General features: G+C 41.2%; 1 protein-coding gene across 2 annotated transcripts in view; it reads right to left on the bottom strand.

Moving 5' to 3' along the window:
* map3k1 (mitogen-activated protein kinase kinase kinase 1, E3 ubiquitin protein ligase) overlaps nucleotides 1-23843 on the bottom strand; it is a 132492-nt gene extending 108649 nt beyond the window's left edge. For both annotated transcript variants that reach the window (XM_078549570.1, XM_078549579.1), the window contains exon 1: nucleotides 23145-23843. In XM_078549570.1, coding sequence (XP_078405696.1) covers nucleotides 23145-23470 — 326 coding nt within the window. In that variant the 5' untranslated portion in view covers nucleotides 23471-23843. The remainder of the gene's footprint in view (nucleotides 1-23144) is intronic.
* Between the last annotated feature and the right edge of the window lie 267 nt (nucleotides 23844-24110).

Here is a 24110-nt window from a genome sequence, read left to right on the forward strand (position 1 = left end):
AATTCTCATTTGTGTTAAATGAGCAACCTCTTATTTTTAAAACAGTGACCCCTAGTTCTAGATTCTCCCACAAGAGGAAACATCCTCTCCACATCCACTCCGTCAAGACCCCACAGGATTTTAAAGGTTTCAATCAAGTCACCTCTTACTCTTAACTCCAGTGGATACAAGTCTAACCTGTCCAACCTTCTGTCAAGATAACCTGCCCGTTCCTTGCATTACTCTAGTAAACCTTCTCTGAACTGCTTCTAAAGTATTTACATCTTTCCTTAAATAAGGAGACCAATACTGTACACAGTACTCCAGATGTGGTTCCAACAGTGCCCTGTGTAACTGAAGCATAATCTGCCTACTTTTGTAATCAATTCACCTCACAATAAATGATAACATTCTATTAGCTTTCCCAATTACTTGCTGTACCTGCATACTAGCCTTTTGTGATTCACAGAATTTTAATGGCACAGAAGGAAGCCATTCGGCCCATCGTGTCTGCACCAGCTCTCTAAATGAGCATTATGACCTAGTGCCATTGCCATGCCTTTTCCCCATACCCTTGCATATTGTTTTTATTCAAATAATCATCTAATGCCCTCCTGAATGCCTCGATTGAACCTGCCTCCACCACACATCCAGGCAGTGCATTTCACACCCGAATGACTCGTGACGAGAGAAAAAATATTTTCACATAACATTTGCAAATCACTAAATTTGTGCCTTCTCGCGCTTGATCCTTTTACCAGCAGGAACAGCTTCTCCCTATCTACGCTGTCCAGTCCCCTCATGATTTCGAACATCTTTATCAAATCTCCTCTTAGCCGCCTTCTCTCCATGGAGAACAGTCCCAACATCTCCAATCTATCATTCTCATCCCTGGATCCATTCTTGTAAACCTCTTGTGCACTTTCTCCGATGTGTTCACATCCTTCCTATAATGTGGTGCCCAGAACTGTACACTGTACTCCAGCTGAGGTCTAACGAGTGTCTTACATAAATTCAGCATTACCTCCCTGCTCTTGTACTCTATGCCCTTTATTAATAAAGCCCAGGATACTATATGCTTTATTAACTGCTCTCTCCGCCTGTCCTGCCGGGTTCAAATAATCTATGCACATAGGTCTTTCTGTACCCCTCCAAAATTTCAATATTGTCTGTCCATGTTCTTCCTACCAAAATGCAACACCTCAGACTTCTCCGCATTGAACTTCACCTGCCAGCCCACTCCACCAACTTGTCTAGGTCCTTTTGAAGTTCTACACTAACCTCCTCACAGTTCATAACACTCCCAAGCTTCATATCATTCGCAAACTTTGAAATTATCGGCTGCACACCAAGATCTAGAGCATTAATATATAACAGGAAAAACAAAGGTCCTAATACCAACCCCAGGGGAACTCCACTACAAACCTTCCTCCAGCCCGAAAAATATCCATTGACCATTAATCTCTGCTTCCTATTTCTCAGTCAATTTTGTATCCACATTGCTAATGTCCCTTTTATTCATTGAGCAATAACTTCTCAAGTCTGTTGTGTGGCACTGCATCAAATGCCTTTTGAAAGTCCATGTACACATCAACAGCATTACTCTCAACAGTCTTTTGTTATCTCTTCAAAATACTCCAGCTAGTTAAACATGATTTCCCCTTTAGAAATCCATGTTGACCCTTCCTTATCAACCCATTTCTTCCATTGCTACATGGAACTAGGATACCCAGATCCCTCTAAATCTGAGCTCTACAATCTCTCACCATTTAGATAATGTGCTTTTTTAAAGTTCTTCCTGCAAAATGGGCAACTTTACATTTTCCCACATTATATTCCATTTGCCAGACCTTTGCCCACTCACTTAACCCATGTCACTTTGTAACCTTCTTACATCTTCTCCACAACTTGTTTCCTTTCTTTGTGGCATCAGCAAATTTAGCAACCATACCATCAGTCCATTCATCGAAGTCATTTATGTAAATTGCAAAAAGTTAAGGCCCCAGTACCGAGTCCTGTAGCACACCACTTGTTTTTAAAACAAATTCATCCATGGGACGTGGGCTTCGCAGGCCGGGCCAGCGTCTATCGCCCATCCCTAGTTGCCCTTGAGGTGGTGGTGGTGCGCTACTTTCTTCAACTGCTGCAGTCCACGTGGTGTAAGTATACCCACAGTGCTGTTAGGGAGGGAGTTCCAGGATTTTGATCCAGCGACAGTGAAGGAACTGCAATATATTTCCAAGTCAGGATGGTGAGTGACTTGGAGGGGAACTTCCGGGTGGTGGTGTTCCCATCTATCTGCTGCTCTTGTCCTTCTAGATGGTAATGGTCGTGGGTTTGGGAGATGCTGTCGAAGGAGCCTTGGTGAGTTCCTGCAATGCATCTTGTAGATGGTACACACTACTGCTACTGTGCGTCAGTCGTGGAGGGAATGAATGTTTGTGGATGTTGTGCCAATCAAGCGGGCTGCTTTGTCCTGGACGGTGTCAAGCTTCTTGAGTGTTGTGGGAGTTGCACTCATCCAGGCAAGTGGAGGGTATTCCATCACACCCCTGACTTGTGCTTTCTAGATGGTGGACAGGCTTTGGGGAGTCAGGTGGTGAGTTACCCTTCGCATGATTCCTAGCCTCTGACCTGCCCTTGCAGCCACAGTATTTATATGGCTAGTCCAGTTCAGTTTCTAGTCAATGGCAATGCCCAGGATGTTGATAGTTGGGGATTCAGTGATGGTAATGCCATTGAACATCAAGGGATGATGGTTAGATTCTCTCTTGTTGGAGATGGTGATTGCCTGACACTTGTGTGGCGCAAATGTTACTTGCCGCTTGTCAGCCCAAGCTTGGATGTTGTCCAAGACCTTTGCTGCCTTTGGACATGGACTGCTTCAGTATCTGAGGAGTCGCAAATGGTGCTGAACATTATGCAATCATCAGCGAACATCCCCACTTCTAACCTTACGATGGAAGGAAAGTCATTGATGAAGCAGCTGAAGATGATTGGGCCGAGGACACTACCCTGAGGAACTCCTGCAGTGATGTCCTGGAGCTGAGATGACTGACGTCCAACAACCACAACTATCTTCCTTTGTGCTAGGTATGACTCTAACCAGCAAAGAGTTTTCCCCCGATTCCCGTTGACTCCAGTTTTGCTAGGGCTCCTTGATGCCTTACTTGATCAAATGCTGCCTTGACATCAAGGGCAGTCACTCTCACCTCACGAGTTCAGCACTTTTGTCCATGTTTGAACCAAGGCTGTAATGAGGTCAGGAGCTGAGGTGCTCTGGCAGAACCCAAACTGGGTGTCAGTGAGCAAGTTATTGCTAAACAAATGCCACTTGATAGCACTGTTGATGATCCCTTCACATTCCTTTACTGATGATTGAGTAGGCTGATGGGGCAGTAATTGGCCAGGTTGGATTTGTCCTGCTTTGTGCACAGGACATACCTGGAGTATTTTCCACATAGCCAGGTAGATGCCAGTGTTGTAGCTGTACTGGAACAGCTTGGCTAGGGGTGCAGCAAGTTCTGTAGCCCTACCATATGGTTACAATTGGCAGTCTGTACAGCATTCACACAAGTGATTCTTGCCTTTATCATTTCTCATCTCAACCTAAATCACTTCTACATCCTAGTTTCCTGAACTTAGGTCATCCCTCACTCATGTGCTAATGCCATCATTAGTTAACAGAGCCCCCTTCCACCTTTTCCTCGCTTCCTAAATGTCATGTACCCTAAACTCTACTGTTGCCACAAGTGCAGGATGGAGCAAAGGAATGATAGTTTTCTACTTTGAATTTGAAAGGCTTGACCACTGAAGAAACAAAAATGACAATTTAAATAAAAAATCCAAAACGGAGAAACAAATATGGGACAGCAGCTGTCCCCATATCTAGCTTCATTCAAAACTTAGGCTGTGCAATACATGCATGTGCACAGACCTCAAAAATAACCACTCCATATTAATGCCCACTCAAATGAAAAAAAATTCCATACGCATGAGGCAAGAACCGCAAAACTTTCTTTTCTGAAACTGAACATCAGATCTGAAGGTGTGCGCCAATCACATTTATGATATCAGTGGGCGCTGAGTGCTGTATAAGGCGTACTGAATTCATGAATGTTATATACATATTTCTCAGGACTCCAATTTACCTAGAAAAAGAATCAAAGGCTGTGCACCCCACCGACCCCTCCTCTCCCCCCCACCCTGCCCCCGGCCAAAGTGGGTTTAGATCAGCTTAGGCACTGCTGAGATGTTAAGTCTTTGTAATAAAAGCAAATGCCAGTCTTTCATTCCCACTTACATATGGGGCAAGGACAGTTGTGCAATAAATTGATAACACACTGATGGGCTTTAACGACCTCAGCATTTAAGGGGCTAATTTAGGCCACATGCCGAGGCAAATGTTTGCTAGTAGCAAGATCACTGTTGCTCCCTTTAACATCACTTGCAACAACTTTCAATATTCCATCATCCAAGTGGCTGCAGCCACAGCAATAAACATAGCTTTTTGGGATTAAGTTACAGTCTGATGAGTTCAGTGAGGTGGTGCTTGTGAACTAGTTAAGCAACTGCAGGTTGTCATTTGACTGCAGGTTTTGTTTCAGTCTGTTAATTGTTTAAGAGGAAATTCATCAGGCGTTATTGGGTTTTAATTTCTTTCCCCCCCCACCTCCTTCAGGTTTTAAAAACACTACTAATGCCCGATAAGCAAAAGCTACGGAACTGACTTTTCTACAACATTATTGCCCAATATGTCTGAGCATAAGACTGAAATATTCACATTCCCAAGGCGTAAGCATGCGTATCTTAACCTTTTTGCGCATTTGTTGGTAGAAATAACAAAAAGCTTTGTCTGAATGTTTTTGATTGGTGTCCGTGCTTTACTGCCTTGGCAACTCCAGAGCTGTTTTCCAAAATGGTTTGTAACATGTCTGAAAACAGCATATTCCAGCACCATGGAAATACTAACAACCTTTTACGGAGAGCGCAGCGGTCATCATGACTAATAACTACTTCAGGCCAGGGGAAAACAAGCCCAGCCAATAATGAGCAACTTTAACGGGGTACAACATGGCAAAAGGTAATTATCCAATCACATTCTAGAGTGTGTTGGAGTAGGTCTGGCACATCATGTGCAAGTCAACACTCTCAGCAATCACTGATTAAATCAATGTATTGCTCGCAATTGCTGAGTAAAAAACCTAGGTTGTGTCATGTCTGAAATTACTGCCAGAATTGGAAGCTTTTGAGAAAAAGACTGCAAAGTTTCATTTTATCATATCTAGCATCATTCTGCAATAAGTATGTTTACCTACATTTGTAAAACATCCTTTACTAACATTAGTGCATGCAGTTAGTCAGTGATTTCTGTAGGACGCTTTCTAATTCCAAGTCACCCAAAGAGAATAATCTAAACTGCAAATCTAGGTCACCTCTGAGTCACAACTTTGTTTGCCTACTTCTGAAAATTTTGGCAACTTGTTTGATACAAGCTAGTTAGGCCACACACACCCAGAAGGAAAAGAAAAAATGAGAAATGTTCTAAAAAAAATAAAAACAACTTTCATGTACAGAATGCACATTACTTGCTTTAAAATCACCAGGGTTTTGCTCAAAAATATTTACCACTGAGGTCACTACATTCATTATCTTACATTTTGTTGGTATACAAATACTACAATAATTTCACATGTGAAATCTGATCTGCTTCATCTAATATTTGTAATTTATTTTAACAAATCAGAGATGAAATACATATGATACAAATAGTTGTGGCTCTCATTTAAGAAGGTTACCATCCTAACAAAAGACTTAAAAATGCATAGGAACATGCAAATAAGTAGCAAACGCCCAATAAAGAACTACACCCTGAATTTGCTTAATCTGAGATTACAATTCAGCCCTTCAATAAGGAGTTCTTTAAAATTCTATGTAATGCTTTTAAATCATGAGCTGAAACAAGGTTTTCAGTGAGCAGTGGCTCAGTTGTAAAAAAACAAACTGCTGTGTTTTTAAGAACAAGTCTATCCATTTGTGCTTCCTCTACAGCTGCAGGGCAAAGAAATGCATCAATTCAACCAGACATGCAATGCCCTCATTTGTTTCAATAAACACAAACCCCTGCAATAATGCAACATGGTCCATTTCCTATCCAACACATTAATTTACAGTTCGACTCTTTTATACTCCAAAGGATTACAAAACGTAAGATTTAAACCAACTGCCCCATGGGAAATCAGCAAAAGTAAACCGATTACAGAACTATTTCATGAGCTCATGCTTCTAAAGTAAGTATTCTGTTTTAGGGTGCATAAACTCCTTAAAATTAAACTAAGGATATTCTGGGCTCTCCCCCCTCCCCACATTGTTAACCAGGTAGTTTTAAATAACCATCTTAAAAAGAACATCCTTGGTCACTAATTTGATATCTAGAATCGAGGTGACAATTAAAGCAACCTTTTAAACACGAGACAAAAACAAAAACAGAAATACCTGGAAAAACTCAGGTCTGGCAGCATCGGTGGAGAAGAGCACAGTTGACGTTTCGAGTCCTCATGACCCTTCAACAGAACTAAGTAAAAATAGGAAAGGGATGAAATATAAATTATATTTCACCCCATTCCCATTTTTACTTAGTTCTGTTGAAGGGTCATGAGGACTCGAGACGTCAGCTGTGCTCTTCTCCACCGGTGCTGCCAGACCTGCTGAGTTTTTCCAGGTATTTCTGTTTTGGTTTGGATTTCCAGCGTCCGCAGTTCTTTGCTTTTATCTCTTTTAAACACGAGGTCAAGTTCAAACATGCAAGTAATTTTTTTTGAATGGCACTACTTGCAGAATCACTAAACATCACTACAGTGGTTGAACATGGGTTTGGCCATATTGTCACTAATTCATTTAACTTGGGAACTCCATCCAATAAGCTATTTTCATATTGAAAGTCTCCACATGGATGCACTGAACATATTAAATGGACAAATCCTATTATAATTAAAAACACTGTCCAACAGGGTGATGGAAGATGCTATGCTAAAAGTACAATACCAAGGACATTTCTTAATTTTATTTCTAGCCAATTACAAACTCTTAAAAATGCATTTATGATTTAGCTAAAAATGGTAGCAAGAGACTAAAGTCACAGTTGACTTACAAGGGCATGTAATGCACAATCTATTATTCTGTTGAAAAGGATGGAAACATGTAACCTGCATTCATAGAACACCTTTACTGTAGGAGGACACTTCAAAGATGAAGAAAGGAATAACAACTTCAGTATAACAAAAATGGACAGTGCTGGAAAACCCCAGCAGGTCTGGTAGCATTTGTGAAGAAATAACTGCTAAAACTTTGAGTTGAATGCCTCTTCTTCAGAACAGCTTTAGTATGGCAGCCTGGAGAAACAACCAATCTTTTGGTCAGACATGGATTTTCAGGAGACTTATAAAAGATCAAAAAAAAAAGTGGTGGGAGCCAGGGGTTGTTTATAGATGGAGTTTCCAAGGGTACATACAATATGCAAAGTTACAGGAATTAGAGGCAGTGAAGCTGAGGATACGGTCAGGAAAAAGCATTTATCTGCAGTCAAAAGCTCAAGGAGGTAATAAAGCAAGCTTGCTGGAGTGACCACTGGTATGAGTGAAGCAGACTGAGTAAGAACAGGGTGATAGAGACCTCAATAGCTTATGTGGTGAGAGAAATATAGCTGCAGGTTAAAACTGTTAAGGTGAAATGCAAAAGCTCAGATAAGAGGCTTCAACAAGTGAAAATAGCCATTAAGACCGCAAGAGCATTTTCCGTTTTGTGCATCCCTGAGTTATTCTTTCATGGGATGTGGGCGTCGGTGGCAAGGCCAGCATTTGTTGCCCATCCCTAATTGCCCTTGAACCAGGTGGCTTGCCAGGCCATTGCAGAGGGCAGTTAAGTGTCAACCATACATAGGCCAGGATGGCAAATTTCCTTATTAGTGAGCCAGGTGGGTTTTTACAAAAATCAATGATAGTTTTATGGTCACCATTACTGGGATGAGCTTTCAAATTCCACCAGCTGTCATGGTGGGATTTGAACCTAATGTCTCCAGAGCATTAACCTGGACCTCTGGATTACTTGCCCAATGATATTACCACAAGGCTACCACCTCCCGAGTTACTGAGAGTTTGAAGGAGAGAAGAGACAGGAAGGGCAGGACGGATTTTGAAGCGGCAGAGGTATCGGAATGAAAAAAATGGTTCCAGAGGAATAAGACGACAGCCACATGTTTGGGTAGGGAGTCCAAGGAAAGATGAACCTGAGCAGTTTAGTTTCACTAATAAAAGGAAAAGGTTACAAGGTGTTAGCCTGGTTTTGACAATTCTGGAGGCAAAGATTGCTAATCCTTATTGGGAAATGGGGAAAAGTCTAAATCCTGCACTCAAGTGAAAAACAAGAGGTTAATAGCTCTTTGACAGACCCTGATGCCAATCAGAGGTCAAGAAACGTTTCACACATTGCAGAATTTCCATGCATGATACCTGAAGTGTGACCAACATATATCAAACCAAGAACTCAAGATGCAGCAGCTCGATTTCACAAATAGTAAAATACATGCACTCTTCACTCAAAATGCATACACAATGTTTAAATATTTCCAGAAATTAATAGTTGGATCTCAATTACTAAGGTGGTCTGTAGACACACTCCCTCAGATTCTCCTGGATATGGCAATTACAAGATGAAAAAAAACCAAGTTAACGTTAGTGTTCTAATTTAGAAAAAGCAGACGGCCAACTTGTGCAATAGCAAGATCCCACAAACAGAAATTAAATAAGTGCTCAGATAGATAAATGTCAGCCAGGACATAGGGAGGAAGCCTGAACTGCTCTTTAAATAGTGCCATGGAATCTATGGTCTCCACCCAAGGCAGCAAATTGGTTCTGGGTTTATCTGAGCAACAGCTTCACTCCTTCAGTAATGTACAGAAACATCAATCCCGATTAAATGATTAAGGTGAGGAATGATGACAAACCAAGGCTCAAAATATCTCCTCCATGGAAATTACAGACAGCCTGCTTTTATGTATTGGAATGTTGTATACTCTGTGAAATTTTAGTTTTGCTGGTTTAATGCAAACAGAATGCAACCATGGATCTAGTCTAAAACTAAACATTGGGAATTTTAAAAAGGCACAGAAAAATGAGAGCACAACTTCTAACTTCCTTAAGCAATATTTTCCTAAAAATGATGTAGAACAATGAGGTTTGAAATGTTTGCCGTTGCACAAATTTGCCAGAACCTGATTTGGGCCACAGCACTATATGTTGCGTATCAACTTTGAAATTAGTTTCATTAGAAAAAAAATCCAACAATGCAATTTTACAATGAAAATAAATGAAAGCTACAAAAATTTCCAAGTACTATTTTACAGAAACAGAAGGCTCCGATGGAATGTCAATTTTAATTTTTCACTTATACTTAACTACTCATTTCAGAATACTAAACTTGCCAGCATTCAAAACTGATTTCCCCCTCCACTCCATCAAAAGAAATTTCCAAAAGAATTCCTTGATTTAAAAGCTTTTATAACCCTTCTTTCATTACCTCCACACTAACAACTATGGGGAAAAAAAAGTGTGGGACACTGAAGTTAGCACTAACACAGCTCTGCCTGTGTGAGATTACACAAGTGCAGAGCTACCATTCCCCTCACCTGGGCCCCTAAAGTGTTAAAACAGGCCCACCATTACTGAAACATAGACACAGCTTTCACTAACAGCAGATATGCTATTTCTGGAGAAAAAAGTGCAAGATGGTGCGTGGAGAGGTCAGACACCATGTAGGACTTTGGTGCACAGCACTGGGCCGGACTCCCAGATTATGCCACAAATCTTTTATGTCCACGTTCACTCAAATTGCTTTGCATCAACACAAAAACGTACAATAAATCTCTAAAGTTCACAAGCCAGGTTACTCACTCACTTGATGCAGAGTAATGGGATTATTTTAGATTCAGCGATGCTCTATGCAAGCAATGGTTATACAGGGGCTCAAAGACATATATATAGTAGCTAACTCTCACCTTTGAAAAACAGGGGGCTACTTGTTGCAATTATGCAGCGTAATATCTGGAAGAGACCCATCTGTTTCCCTGCAGGGCAAACTGACCCACCTTTTAAATTTTCACACCACCTTAACTCCACCCAGGGATTCACGATACTGGCAAACAAACAACTTATGCACTTACAGTGCAGACAACTAGACATTGTTCAATCTACTGAAACATCTGTGAAACTTCAGACAGTTTCTACTGGTTGAATTTAAATAGTCAATACAACATTCTTTGTTTTGTTAAAAATGTTAAATCTGACCTTTTTATAAAAACCAAAGAATGACACCATTGTGCAGTATTTAAAGAAATAGCAAAGAACATTTCAGCAAGGCAAACCACATCAAATACTTCTTATCAGCTTAACCAGATGATCAGATAATAGTCACATCTTGTTCGTGTAAACAAAATGGTTAATGCCTGGATGTGCTAAATGCAGCTCAATTGAGCTCACAATGTAAGGCAGGTCATTTGGCCTATCTTAGCTGATTTATCCAGAATGACCCTAAAAGTCCCAATATAGCACCAAATTAGTGCTTCAAGGAACACCATGTTCCTTGTGTGAAGTTCCCAGTATCAATTTTTAAGTTTTCTTTTAATTAGTTTGAGCTTCCAGACCTTCCTAGACCATTACTGCAATGTTCATCACTCATGTCATGGTCGCTTTTCATTTCTCCCCTCTAACATACCTTGCCACTTATTCATAACTACTGATCTGCCTTCCTCCTGACAATCCCAGGCTTGAAACCCCTATGAATAAACCTAAGGCTACTGTGTGTCATCTGATAAACAGTAACCTCAAATAGCCACTCTTTCTCAGCAAGCACAGCTGCACCCTCCTTCCCATCCCACTGGCAGAACAATCACCATCCATGAATGCCAGTTTGGCATTTCCATCCAAGAATGCCAGTTTATTTGTGAACATGTCTGTTGCCAGCCTTGTGGACAATTATATTGACATCCTGATTTTCACCAAAGCTTATGTTAGAGTTGGAGATATCTTGCCCTTTATCAAAGCTTGTGTCTGCCTACACTTTCCACCATCAGCCCCAAACTACCACAGTAGTATAAAAACAAAAAACTGCGGATGCTGGAAATCCAAAACAAAAAATTAAAATTAAAAATACCTGGAAAAACTTCAACAGAACCCTTCTGTTGGAGGGTCATGAGGACTCGAAACGTCAACTGTACTCTTCTCCGCTGATGCTGCCAGACCTGCTGAGTTTTTCCAGGTATTTTTAATTTTTATTTTACCACAGTAGTATCATGGCTATGAAGGACAAGGTCACACCGTGGTCTCATTACCCAATTAGAAAGTAATATTCTACAAATGACTGTGGTAGAATCATAACCCTATTCTACATGTATTTTAGAACTGTTTCAGTGCAGTTAAAAATTACAACCAAAGCAATGTCCAAGAACTTCCTACCGTAAGGTTGAGGAAAAATAAGCAGCATGGAAGGCCGTGCACCTACTTGGCTTGGAAAAAGCAGTTGCTTGTGATGTGAAGAGGGACAGTACCTGGATGTGGTGGTTATGCACCTGCAAATCCCTAACGTACTGTTGGACATAACTGTCAATGGAAAAATGTGGCCACAAAAGTGGTTCATGGTTGGTTTCGACCAAAATTGCCCCCACAAAACTGACCAGCTATAGGTGTAGCCACAGTTACAGTGGTGCATGCAGCTAAACTAACCTGAATAGAAAATGTCTTGTATACACTCAATATGGGTAGACATACTTCACTTGTGTGTATTTACTTAATAAATGCCTACCACCACAAGTAAAGCACTCAATGATCAGAAACACATGCACACTGCCGGACATCTGACCATTTGATCATTACTGAGATAAATACTCAAACTATGTCCATTAATCATTTTTATTTGCCAACAATTAAAATAGATACAACTGGATTCCCAATTAGTCTTGTGGCCAACATATTACATAACTCTGTTATAGACAGACCTAAATGTAAATGTGTTCTTTACATCCAATTTTCTGAAAACATCTCATTAGCACAGATTCAGATGAAGCATTGGATGGCTTCAGGGCATACTGGTGGTAAGAGCAGAAGAGTACATGCAAATGGAAGTTATGGGAAGGAGCCAATTAAGGAGGAAATGTTAAGATTGGGCATCAAAAACTGAAGAGCCTTTAAAATGGTTCTATAGGCATTTTTGTCCAGCGGTAGTTAAAGGAAGTTAAAATAAGGTGAAAGTATTAAGGAACTGGAAACCTAAGTGCAGGCACATGGCAGAGAACCCCAGCCCTGCTAGTGTAGGTGGTGCTTCCTGAGGCACTTAAGAGGAAGATGGCCCTCTGATCTATTGGTCAGCACTAGAGCATCTCAAGGAGGTGGAATCAAATTATAACTAATACTGACCACTAACAACCAGTAGATATACCTGGCCTATACTGTCTGGTAGCCATGTGCTCCTGCAGCAAAGGCACACTCTGGACCTCGCTTTCTACTGAAGTGGATTCAGCAACAGTTTCTCACGGAATAGAATGCTACTCAGTCCATCAAGTCTGTTCAAACCACCCAGTCTAATATCACTCTCCCACTTGTTTCCCCAAGCCATTTAATATTCTTTTTTCAGGTATACCACACTAAACTGAACTCCCATCTACAATAATATAATTTACTTGAATAACTGAAAACAGAAACAATACTTAGTGCAAGGTTTCAGTTGGTAAAGATCAAAAGACATGGTGGTCTGTTCCATTCAAATGAGAGAGCGAGAGAGAGAAAGGGAGAGAGCGGGCGAGAGAGAAGACATGAACTCACCATCCCAAGTCAAGAGCACTGCTGTTATGCATCCTGTTTTAGAATTTCAGCAATGGTTTGCTCTGATGCTTAGCTACAAACTTTTTCCTGGCCAGCCCATTTATCTAACGAAATCCAAGACATGTTATAAAGCAAAGCAGTCTGTCTAATAGTTGCACTTTATCCCTGTTGAAATTAACTGCATCACATTCTGAACATCTTTAAAGTGAGCTTGAGGCTCGAGGGGTTTTGGAACACCATTGAAAAACTTTGCATACCATTCAGACACAGGAATTACAAAGATTTTGTATAGAATCTCTAATTTGTGATAAACCTTGTTTTGAAATCAGCAGGGCTGGTCAAATTGCTTGCAGCCAAATGTACAGCACGAAGTACAGGATTGGACCCATACTCTTTGAGTCTTCAAGTATATGCCCCATTCTACAATGTAATCACTATTTACCAGAGCATGTCTCAAGAGCAATCAAGTGCAGCTAGCTCCTGATCGGTTCTTGGAAATTCGGCACAGGCTTCTTTGGAGGCTTGTTACAGCTGGAATATTTGTTTGCTGGTGGCTCTTTGATGCAAGTGCTGAAGTTTCCATTGCTAGTTCATCTGTTGAAAACTTTGATTAATGATTACTTTCTTTGCTTAGGTGCCATGCTTACAGGCATGTTAGAATGTGTGGTCAATCAAGCCAGACTAATCAGCCTACCGTATCTTCTTTCAGACAGAGCCACCAAAAACACAACAGTAACAGAAGCGTCCACTGGTAACATTATAATCAGCCAGGCATTCAAACATTTTTATGGTGACACAGGGTCTGCCATTCCTATTCCTCTGGGACCAGGAGGCTCCACAAGCATTAAATATCTCCCAAAATAAGACCTGGCCATCACTATCTGTGGGGTCCTTTTATTTGTGAGAGATAGTTAGGATTAGCTATTATCACAGTTGATACCGTAGCAAAGCTCATGGTTGCCTTTTACAAATTAGGCCCTGCATTTCTGAATGCCATCAGGATATGTTGTGCAAGATGCCCCTGTTCCCAAATGAATACGAAATCCACCTGCTTGTTTGAGCTGGGCATTTCGAATGTCACTGGTTCCCACACCCACAGCCTCAGATAAAGTGCAAAAGGAGTAGCTAGACAGTAGGAAACAAACCGTCATGAGACCGCCCAGAGCTAGGAACATCTACCAAAATACACACATATGCTTTTAAATCCTATTTTTAAAAAAAAACACCAAAATGAAGTAGGTAAAGGTAGAATCTGTTAAGAGCATGTAGTCATTGTGCTACTGTTTGGAACATGTAATTTTAGGTCACTTTGTATTAATTTGATTCACAAGTCAACTCCTGCCATTGATACTACTAAATCCAGTTCCTTTATTGCAACAATATACTTACAGAGCCAGAAGTCAGTCTCCCAGAATCAGAGTTAAAAGCAATATAAAATCCAATTCAGTCCAATGAAACAGATCTCTTTTTAAAGACGACACTGGTCAATTACATACGACATAGAACTAAAAACTCACAGCACAATTATGAACAAAGGATTGTATTTTTGTCACGCCCCCCCTACATTTTACCCTTCTGTAAAATTCAGTACTAATTATGGGATTCACTTGCTTCATTGAAACAGGAGGCCTTCAACCCTCAAATAGCAGGGGTAATAATAAATATTAAAACCTATATCTCATTTGTAATTTATTGACTGTATTTAGTAAACAAAGTTTAACTTTGTGTAAATTCAGTGTTATAATCTCCAGTCATTAGAATAAAAAGTTTAGCATTTTTGAAGGAAGGGAAAACATGATGATCCAGGAAATGAAGAATGGGTTTAATCGCTAAGAACTAGGGCCAACGAAAAGAAAATGTACTGAACACCATATATGGTTTAGTCATTCTACTATCACATTTAATTCTTCAACACAGACAACTAGATTTCTTAGAAGTTTTAATAGGATCAGTTCCTCTGGGGTTTTTGTCCAGCGAGAATCATTTTTCCTGAAAATATCTACTTTTTTGGCTTAGTTATGAGGAGATATTTTCCAGACCTTTTACGTCTTCTTTGTGTAGTGATGGGAGGAAAAATATGATTCTCGCTGGAGGAAAACTCCAGAGGAACTGATCCTGTTAAAACTTCTAAACAAATCCAATTGTATTGAAGAATTAAATTCGATAGTAGAATGGCTAAACTGTATATGGTGTTCAGTACATAGATGGATTTTCTTTACACTGGTCATGGTTCTTAGTGATGAAACCCATTTCATGGATCATCCTACTTTCCCCTTCTTCAAAATGATAAACATCCTAATTACAGGAGATACAACACTGTCTACCGAATTCAGTCAGTCAATAGATTAACAGCTGGATATGGGATTTAATATTTGAGGGTTGAAGGCCTCTTGTTCCAGTGAAACAAGTGCATCCCACAGTGATTAGTACAGGTCGAGTATCCCTTCCGTAAATCCGGAAATAAAACACATACAAAAACTGCACTTCTTAAAAAAAATCTCATCGACCTTTAGCGCGGGAAGTTTGCACTGTTTAGTTTGTGATTTTTGTGGTGAACATGTCAAAAGAAACGTATTACAGGTGCCCTGTATTTATTGTGATACATCTTACTTTTCTAGCCATTTTATTTACTTAAGACTATAGCTACCCTAGGCTTAGGCTATTGTAATGTAAAATTCACATGTAGCATCTGAAAAATGAAATGCTCCAAAATTCGAAATGCAATACACCCTGGGGGTTTCGAATAAAGGGTACTCGACCTGTACTCAATTGTGCAGAAGGATAGAATGTAGGGTGCATGAATAAAAAAACAGTCCTCTGGTCTTAATTGTGACATGTTTTTAGTTCTACATGATGCACTGGGGTTGCAAAGATATCTAGAGGTGTAATATCTACAAAATTTTATGTTGTACTTAATTGACCAGTATAGTCTTTGGGATAAAAAAAGGCTCTGCTTCATTGGACTGAGTTGGATTTTATATCGTCTTTAAATCAGATTCTGGGAGACTTACTTTTTTGTGTGTCAATAAGGAGATATCTACATTTAAATAAAATGAGAACACTTTTGCAGGCATCACATTACCCTTTATGCTAGCCACAAGAAAACAATCCATCAAAGCTCAAATGTTAAGGCTCTTGCATTTGAAGTGCTTGTATTTGTGACATTTTATATCTACAAAGTTTAAGCAGCTATCAAATCCCCTCAAGGAAAATCAAAATTATATTTAACCTAAAGACTCAGCGAATGAATGCTCATTTACACCTTGAGCCATAAAGATCAGATGTTTAAAAACAACTTTGGAATTGGCTGTGATGCCATGGTAAAATAATCTACCGACATGACTACTTTGCCTCATTTTGAAAAAATGCTACTCAAATAAAGTAGCAGGTAGCTACCAGTACCTGTGGAACCATCCCTGAGCAAGAATCACTTTAAAAGGAGGGTGGTGGGAGAAGAGAAAACACAAAATTAGTCTATCGAAAGAGATCATACTGAAATGATTTACTCACGTTAAGTCACACTGGTGTTAACATGTGTGAAAAACTGTACATCATACAAGTGTTGTTTGAAATCAAGCATTTTAAAATTAAATGTATTTTTTGTGCTGCATTTAGTCAAGTAATCATAAGAACAGGATTAAAACTGTCAGGATGCTCATACCAAGCATACATCATAAAACAGGTTTCATTTTACATTGTAATATATTGGCGGGAGACAAATTATCACACTTAGCTTTGTGTGTGCTTTGACTGTAGAGCAATACACAAGTGTACCTTTTCCTCCTGCACCCCCATTCTTCTACAGTTATAGATGATTCTGTATCAACCTACATATAACTGTAGTTTTATAAAACTCCCAAGAATCACATGTAATCTGCACAGGCATATAATAATCTGATAAGTAATGGTGGGAGCGCCTGGGCCAGAACTAAGGCTAGGTCAAGAAAGCGCACACAATAGAACATGGTGCAGAAATAAGGCAAACAAATTACACGTGGGAAAGCACGAAAGGTGCAGCAAAAAAGTTAAATTGCAATATCTGGAAAAAGGATGCTTTAAATTATTTTTCACCTTTATTTACCATGTTTACTTCTCACTTAAGAGAGAGAGAAAAAAAAATCTACCAGTTCTGACTTCTCACCAGTATTGGGTGTGACTGAATAGTTTCTTCCAGAAACCTCTACAGATGATGTTCCCAAAAGAAATTTTAAACATTATTATTGCCCTACATTGGAATTACTACATTGCAAAATTTCAGTGATTGAATTGCTGTGCTTATACTAGCTTGGCAATGCAAGAAGTTTGTGGTAAAGCATAGCCAGACCCATAACTTGTAATTAGCCTTGTAGAGGCCAGGTACAAACAGTTCAAAACAAATCTCCAACAATTTTGCACAGATCCTTCCCCAACTTCAGTGATACTAAATCCCACTTCACACTGTCCATTCGTACACTTGCTTACATTATTCAATTGAGCTACTTATTAAATATCTTGCCAAAAAATGGTATAACATGAAAATCTGACAAATTGTGCCATTTATCGATAACCTTTCACCAGGACCTAGAACACATAAATGACCAAATCCATTAAAATTATACACATTTGTATGGACTTCATACAACAGATGAAACAAACCACCTTGTAGGTGTGAATATTTTTAGGTTGAATTAGATAAATTCTTGATTGACAAGGGAGTCAAAGGGTATAGGGGGTAGGAAGGAATGTGGAGTTGAGGCCACAACCAGATCAGCCATGATCTTATTGAATGGCAGAACAGGCTCAAGGGGCTGAATGGCCTCCTGCTCCATGTTCATGAGTTCACAAAAGGTTACAAAAGCCAGTTGCAAGAGGATTTGAGTAGGAGTAAAGATGTTTTGCTGCAATTGTATAGAGCTTTGGTGAGATCACACCTGGAGTAGTGTACACAGTTTTGGTCTCTTTACCTACAGGAGGATATACTTGCCATTGATGGGAGTGCAATGAAGGTTCAACAGACTGATCCCTGGGATGGCAGGATTGTGCTACGAGGAGAGATTGAAGAGGCTGGGCCTGTATTCTCTAAGCGTTCAGAAAAATGAGGGGTAATGTCACTGAAGCAAACAAAATTCTTACAGGGCTCGACAGGGTAGATGCTTCCTTAGGTTGAGGGCTCTAGAACCAGGAGACACGGTCTCAAAAGAAGTAGGCATTTAGAACTGAGATGAAAAGGAATTTCTTCACTCAGAGTGGTGAATCTTTGAGCCTCCAAAGCCCTCTGGGATAGAGAATTCCAGTTACTGAGTATATTCAAGACAGAGATCAATAGGTTTCTAGATATTAAAATATATCAAAAATATGGGGATAGTGAGGGAAAATGGCACAGAGGTAGAAGATTAACCATGATCTAGTTGAATGATGGAGCAAGCTCGGGGGGACAAATGGCCTACTCCTGCTCCTATTTATGTTCCTAAGTTCCAGTTATGTTAAATGAGCTAGTGACAAAAAACAAAAACTCCTGCCAGTTAGATCTCCATACTAAAACCCAGATCCAGAGTATAATACAAACTACAGATTATGCCTGATAATAGCTAAATTTTGTTGACAGTTAAGTAGAGGACAAAGTATCTGAACATCTAGCATAGTCAGTTGTAATACACAGAAAGCACCTGCAAGTTCTGTTCACACATCTGAATAAATAGGCTTAAAAAAATCTTCTTTTTAATTATTTCGTGGAATGTACGTGTCATTGGCAAGGCCAACAGTTTTTGCCTATCCCTAAATGTCCTCAAGGAGTTGGTGATGAGTCACCTTCTTGAACTGTTGCAGGTACACTCAGTGCTATTAGGAAGGGAGTTCCAGGATTTTGATCCAGCAACATTGAAGGACAGCATTATAGTCCCAGTCAGGATTGTGTGGGGCTAGGAGGGGAACATGCAAGCGGTGTTGTTCCCCTGCTTCTGCTGCCCTTGTCCTTCTAGGTGGTGTAGAGATTACAGGTTTGGAAGATGCTATCAAAGGACCCTTGGTGAGTTGCTGCAGTGCACCTTGCATATAGTACACACTGCTGCTGTTGTGCATCAGTGTTAGAGGGAGTGAATGTTTAAGTTGGTGGAAAAGGTTACCGATCAAGTGGACTGCTTTGTCCTAGATAGTGTTGAGCTTCAAGTGTTTCGAGTCGCACTCATCTGGGAAGGGAAGACTATTTTATCACTCTCCTCACTTCTAAATGGTAGACAGGCTTTGGGGACTCAGGAGGGGAGTTAGTTACTTGCCTCAGAATTCCAAGTCTCTGAGCTGCCCTTGTAGCCACTGTATTTATATGGCTAGTCCAGTTCAGTTTCTGGTCAATGGCAATCCCCTGGATGTTGATAGTGGGGGAAAACACAATAGTGATAGTAGACATGTGAATTGTAGATTACAGTTGTAATTGTACAGTTTACAAGTGAGGAAGTGGTGCTTTAGTTGTACAGAGCTTTAGTAAAGGCCCCATCTGGAGTACCATGTTCAGTTTTGGACACTGAACTGTGGCTTTGGAAGGGGTACAGCATAGATTCCACTAGAATTACAAACAGGGCTTAAAGAATTATGAGAATAGGTGCCATAGATATGGCTTATATTCCTTTGAGTACAGATGAATAACACCTTTAAAATCATTTTGGAATTCAATGACAGAGAGGAACCCTTTGCTTTCCCCACATTCAACTATCAATTAATGCTGTACTGTCTTCTTTGTTGATCATCCATTGAGCAGACGATCAGCCATGCAGGGTCTCAATTTGATGGCCATGCAGCTGGCTGAGAAAATCTGGGTAACTACCAGCTCCAAGGCTTGTTAATTTGTCAGGAGTTCCCGTTAATGGATTAACATTAGCCCTCTGACTGGTGGTGCATTATGATGTATTTGTGCCAGTCAATTCAGAGTAGGCACTGTTTGCCTTGCAAGTCAAAGTTAGTTTCTGGTTAGGATCTAAGTGCTTCGGCACAATTAGAAGCAGAACAATGTAAAGAAAGCTTCAATGTTTTGCATGCAAGTTATCCATTGCACTATTCACCAGTGTCGTTTTGGGGAGTGTTGTTGGAGGGCTGATTATGAACGTGCCAAAAATCAAATTGGTTTGCAATGACTGCCAATGTCGATGAACTGCTCAATAGAAAATTCAAATTAGTTCTGACTTGTAGACAAGCAGCTGACAGAGACTGTCAATGTTTTGGGCCAGTTAATTCACCCCAAATTTGGCAGTTTCTTTGAATACAGCCGAGGGCCTCAGACAGTTGGTCAGCTTAGCACAAGTTAATTAATCTCCAGTCAAATAGTTAGATAACGTCTCTGGAGGTCACACATGAAGAATGTCTGCTTGGGCCTGGTGTTTGTGGTGGGGGGGGGGGCTGCCAATCATGGGACTGTACCTTGTTCCAAGGTATAGAGAAAAGAAAACTGGGAGGGGAGGAAGAGAGGCAGGAGAAACAAATATATCTATTTTCATTGTCTAGTTGCAGGAAGATTGCTTGGAAACTCCATTCGTTTGTAATGAAACTAGTGTCCTCAGAAAAAAAAACATTTGGATCACACTAGTATTTGTTAAGCATGCTAACTGTATAGGATGATGGTCCCAGATTAATATATGCAGAGAGCCATGTTGGCTTCTCTATAAGGACTTAGCCCAAGTTTCTAAAATACTGCTCCCCTACCTCCTATTTACAAGCATCTGAAGAAAAACTTGCTTATTTGCTTAAATTGCTACAATAAAGTTTATGAAGACTTTCTGAAAAGTCAAATACAATTTTTAATTTTTAAATTAATTTTTAGGTCAATTTTTAACACGTCACCTCAATTCACATTTGGAATTTTCTCTAATTTTCCCTATCCAAAACATTAACATTAGCAGAATTCAAATACATTACTAAACTCCAAAAGGTAGCAAACTTTTAAAAAGCAGCAGCAGTGACAATCAAGCTGGGAACAGGCAAAGTTTTCTGAAGCTAACCAAAAAAGTCAAAGCAAATTCCTTTCAAATGTACCCGTCCTTGCATCAATTGCAGCACAAGACACTATTCTTGCATCGTTAAAAGTTAGAAAATTACAAGACAAGTTTGTTATCAGTGCTCTATTGAGATAATTATTGTGTTCAATTTTAATATTAGAAAACCAAAGTCCACTAATCTTATAAGAATCACAGCACAGAAACAGGCCCTTCAGTCCATCATGTCTGTGCCAGCCAACAAACACCTATCTATTCTAATCCCATTTTCCAGCACTTGACCCATAGCCCTGTGTGCTATGGCATTCAAGTGCTCATCTAAATATTCTTAAATGTTGTGAGGGTTCCTGCCTCTACCACCCCCTCAGGCAGTGTGTTCCAGATTCCAACCACCCTCTGAGTGAAAAAAAATCCTCAAATCCCCTTTGAACCTCCTGCCTCTTACCATAAATCTATGCCCCTTGGTTATTGACACCTCCACTAAGGAGAGAAGTTTCTTCCTATCTACACCCCTTATAATTTTGTATACCTCTATCAGGTCATCGCCCCCCCCACCCCCATATACTCTAAGGAAAACAACCCTAGCCTATCCAGTCTCTCTTCCTAGCTGCTCCAACTACACGTCAGTTCTACAAATTCACTTATGTGCAGCACTCAAACTCAAAAGGCCATGCTCAAAAAATCTGCCTTTGAATATTCCCAGTGTCTGGCTACATTTTACATTCGATTTCCAAATGTTGTGATTAACGTAATGTAGTACCCCAAGTACGAATCTGTTTGTACTGTAATTCCCTCCAAATCCCTCCACCTCCCCCTCTTCGGGCCCTCCTTAAAAACCTACAGTTGACCAGATATTGTTTATCCTTTCCCCTCTTATTATGCCTCTAAAGCACCTTATTTCAGTTAAAAGCGCCATATAAATGAAAGTTGCTGTACTTTGCTCGTTTTAGATATAATTACAGCTGTTAATGTAAACATTTTACAAATTAATACCGCACAGACAGCTACTGATCTAACATTCCCACCTCCTAAACTAGGGTTGGGCAATTACATCGTTTAAATTCAATACATAAAATACAACATATTACCTTACTCGCACATAAAACTTTCACCTAAAAAAGTATCTTATTTCAAATGCATAAGAGGCTCCAGGTATCTGCCATGTATACGCACGACTCTGCGCTCTTGCGCTCGGGAGGTGCAAATGTGAAGACGCCTAGTGTCTGAAACCCAAAATATCAGGAAAAACTAAAACGCGTGTCTCAGTTCACGTGCTACGAGCAGTTTACTACGTTGCTTAAAATTTCACAGGCGAAAACTGAACTGTAACGTGACTTACAAGCGCGGACAGATTTTGTTGAACGAGAAAAAACAACTTCTTTTTCGTCCCATTATTAAAATTTACGAAAAAATATAGCCTACAGTAACTTCTCGATCCATTTGTCCCTCAATCATTCGCAATGGCCCCGAAAATGCTACAAAAGTCCTGCGCTGCACGTCCACCGCAATAACTTCTGAAGTCAGCTTCAGCAACACCATTTTTTTTTGCCAACTTTCCAAAGAAACATGATTCAAACCGGACACACACACAAATATCCTCGCAGAGAACGGTTGGTCCTTCAAAGATCAAACAGGGTCATATGACGATACCACAACCGACAACACATTCAAAATCTTGTCCAGGAAACTGGTCTCAAAGCAGGGCAGGAGTTCCTGAGCAAACAGATCTTGACCAAAAAAAAACCACAACAAAAACATCAAGCCTTCCATTTTACCGGGGAAAACGACATGTAGCTGCGGCGGCTCCTACACTGTTTACCTTGAGGCTGAATGTCGGTCTGACCGCCCCCCCCCCTCACCCCACCCGGTCTGATTCCCCTCTGATCCCCTCACACCCACCCCCCTCCCCTCCCCTCTGACTCCTCACTCACCCATCCACCTCCACACCCCCTCAACTCCCAACCCCCCCCACTATCCCCTAACCTTTACATTCCTCCCCCTCCGCTCATTCAGCTTTAAACCGTTGTTAAAGACACTCCGATAAAAGCAAAAAAAAAACTGCGGATGCTGCAAATCCAAAGCAAAAACAAAAATACCTGGAAAAACTCAGCAGATGCTGCCAGACCTGCTGAGTTTTTCCAGGTATTTTTGTTTAAAAAAAACACTCCCCCCCCCCCCCCCCGTATTGGGGCAGCAGAATTATTGAAGTTGCCTCACATACCGAGCCTGTGCCCGGCAGCTCCCCGCGAACCTCCGCTCCGGGCCATCCCCCCTCTCCCAGCCCCAGCAGCGGGAGCTCCAGTCGCACAGAGTAACCGGAGGGGGATCAGCGCCTTACCTGAAGGGAGGGCCTAGATCCATGAGGATAGCTCCGGCCGAGCCGCTGTATCCATAGCCCGCTGCCCCAGCAGTGCCGCCGCCGGATTGCGCGGGCTGTTCGGCTCCGGCCTGGGGGAGACACGGCTCCGGACTCGGCTCCTTTTCCACCGAGGCGTCGAAGTCGACGCTCTTGACTTTACGGAGGTGCTTCCTGTATAGGGCGAGCTGCCTCTGGGCCGAGCCCGGCTCTTCACTCGGCTCCGAGCTCTTGCTGCGACTCCCGGTCCCTGTCCCGGTGTCCCCGGTAAACGCCGCCCGGCTCCCGGTCCCCGCCGCCGCCGCCATTTTGTCCTGTTTCAGTTCATGGGCCCCAGTGTAATGGAGAGATGATCAGCCTCTACCTCCAGCAGCAACAGCCGGGCGGAGCTCCTCTTCACACCGGCCACACACACACACACACACACGGAGACTCGCTCAGTAAGTAAGCACCAGCCCCGCGGCCGCACTCACTCACATCCTCCTCCTCCTCCTCCTCTCAGCCCCCTCCCTTCACCGCCGTTAAACCGGGTTACTGGCGGCCCTGCTCAGCATTAATGCCGCAGCCACGGTTAATAACATCTCTCTCCAGGCGGGAGGCCGTGCTGCTCACTGCAACTGACCCTCCGAGCCGGCTTCAGTCTTATTGACACAAACTTCGCCTTTTCCTTTTCTCTCTCAAAAGTGTAGGAGGAGGAGGAGGAGCGCCCGAGCTTGCTCCGTGTTGTCGGGCCGCCCCCATCCCTTATATGGACAAACTTCCCTTAAGTTAGCCCCAGCTCCTCTCCTTCCACCAACCTTCACAGCTACGATTTGGCCGGACACAGGAGTCAATCGTGTAAAGTCTCTTTCGTGCCGCTCTGTCATTTCATTCATTCATTGAGGCGGATTGGTCTTCACTATTGCTCTGAGATTTCCAACATAAAATCTATCATGCACCAACTATTGT

This window comes from Cetorhinus maximus, chromosome 1 (assembly GCF_964194155.1).
Source record: "Cetorhinus maximus chromosome 1, sCetMax3.hap1.1, whole genome shotgun sequence".
In the NCBI taxonomy this organism is placed as follows: Eukaryota; Metazoa; Chordata; class Chondrichthyes; order Lamniformes; family Cetorhinidae; genus Cetorhinus; species Cetorhinus maximus.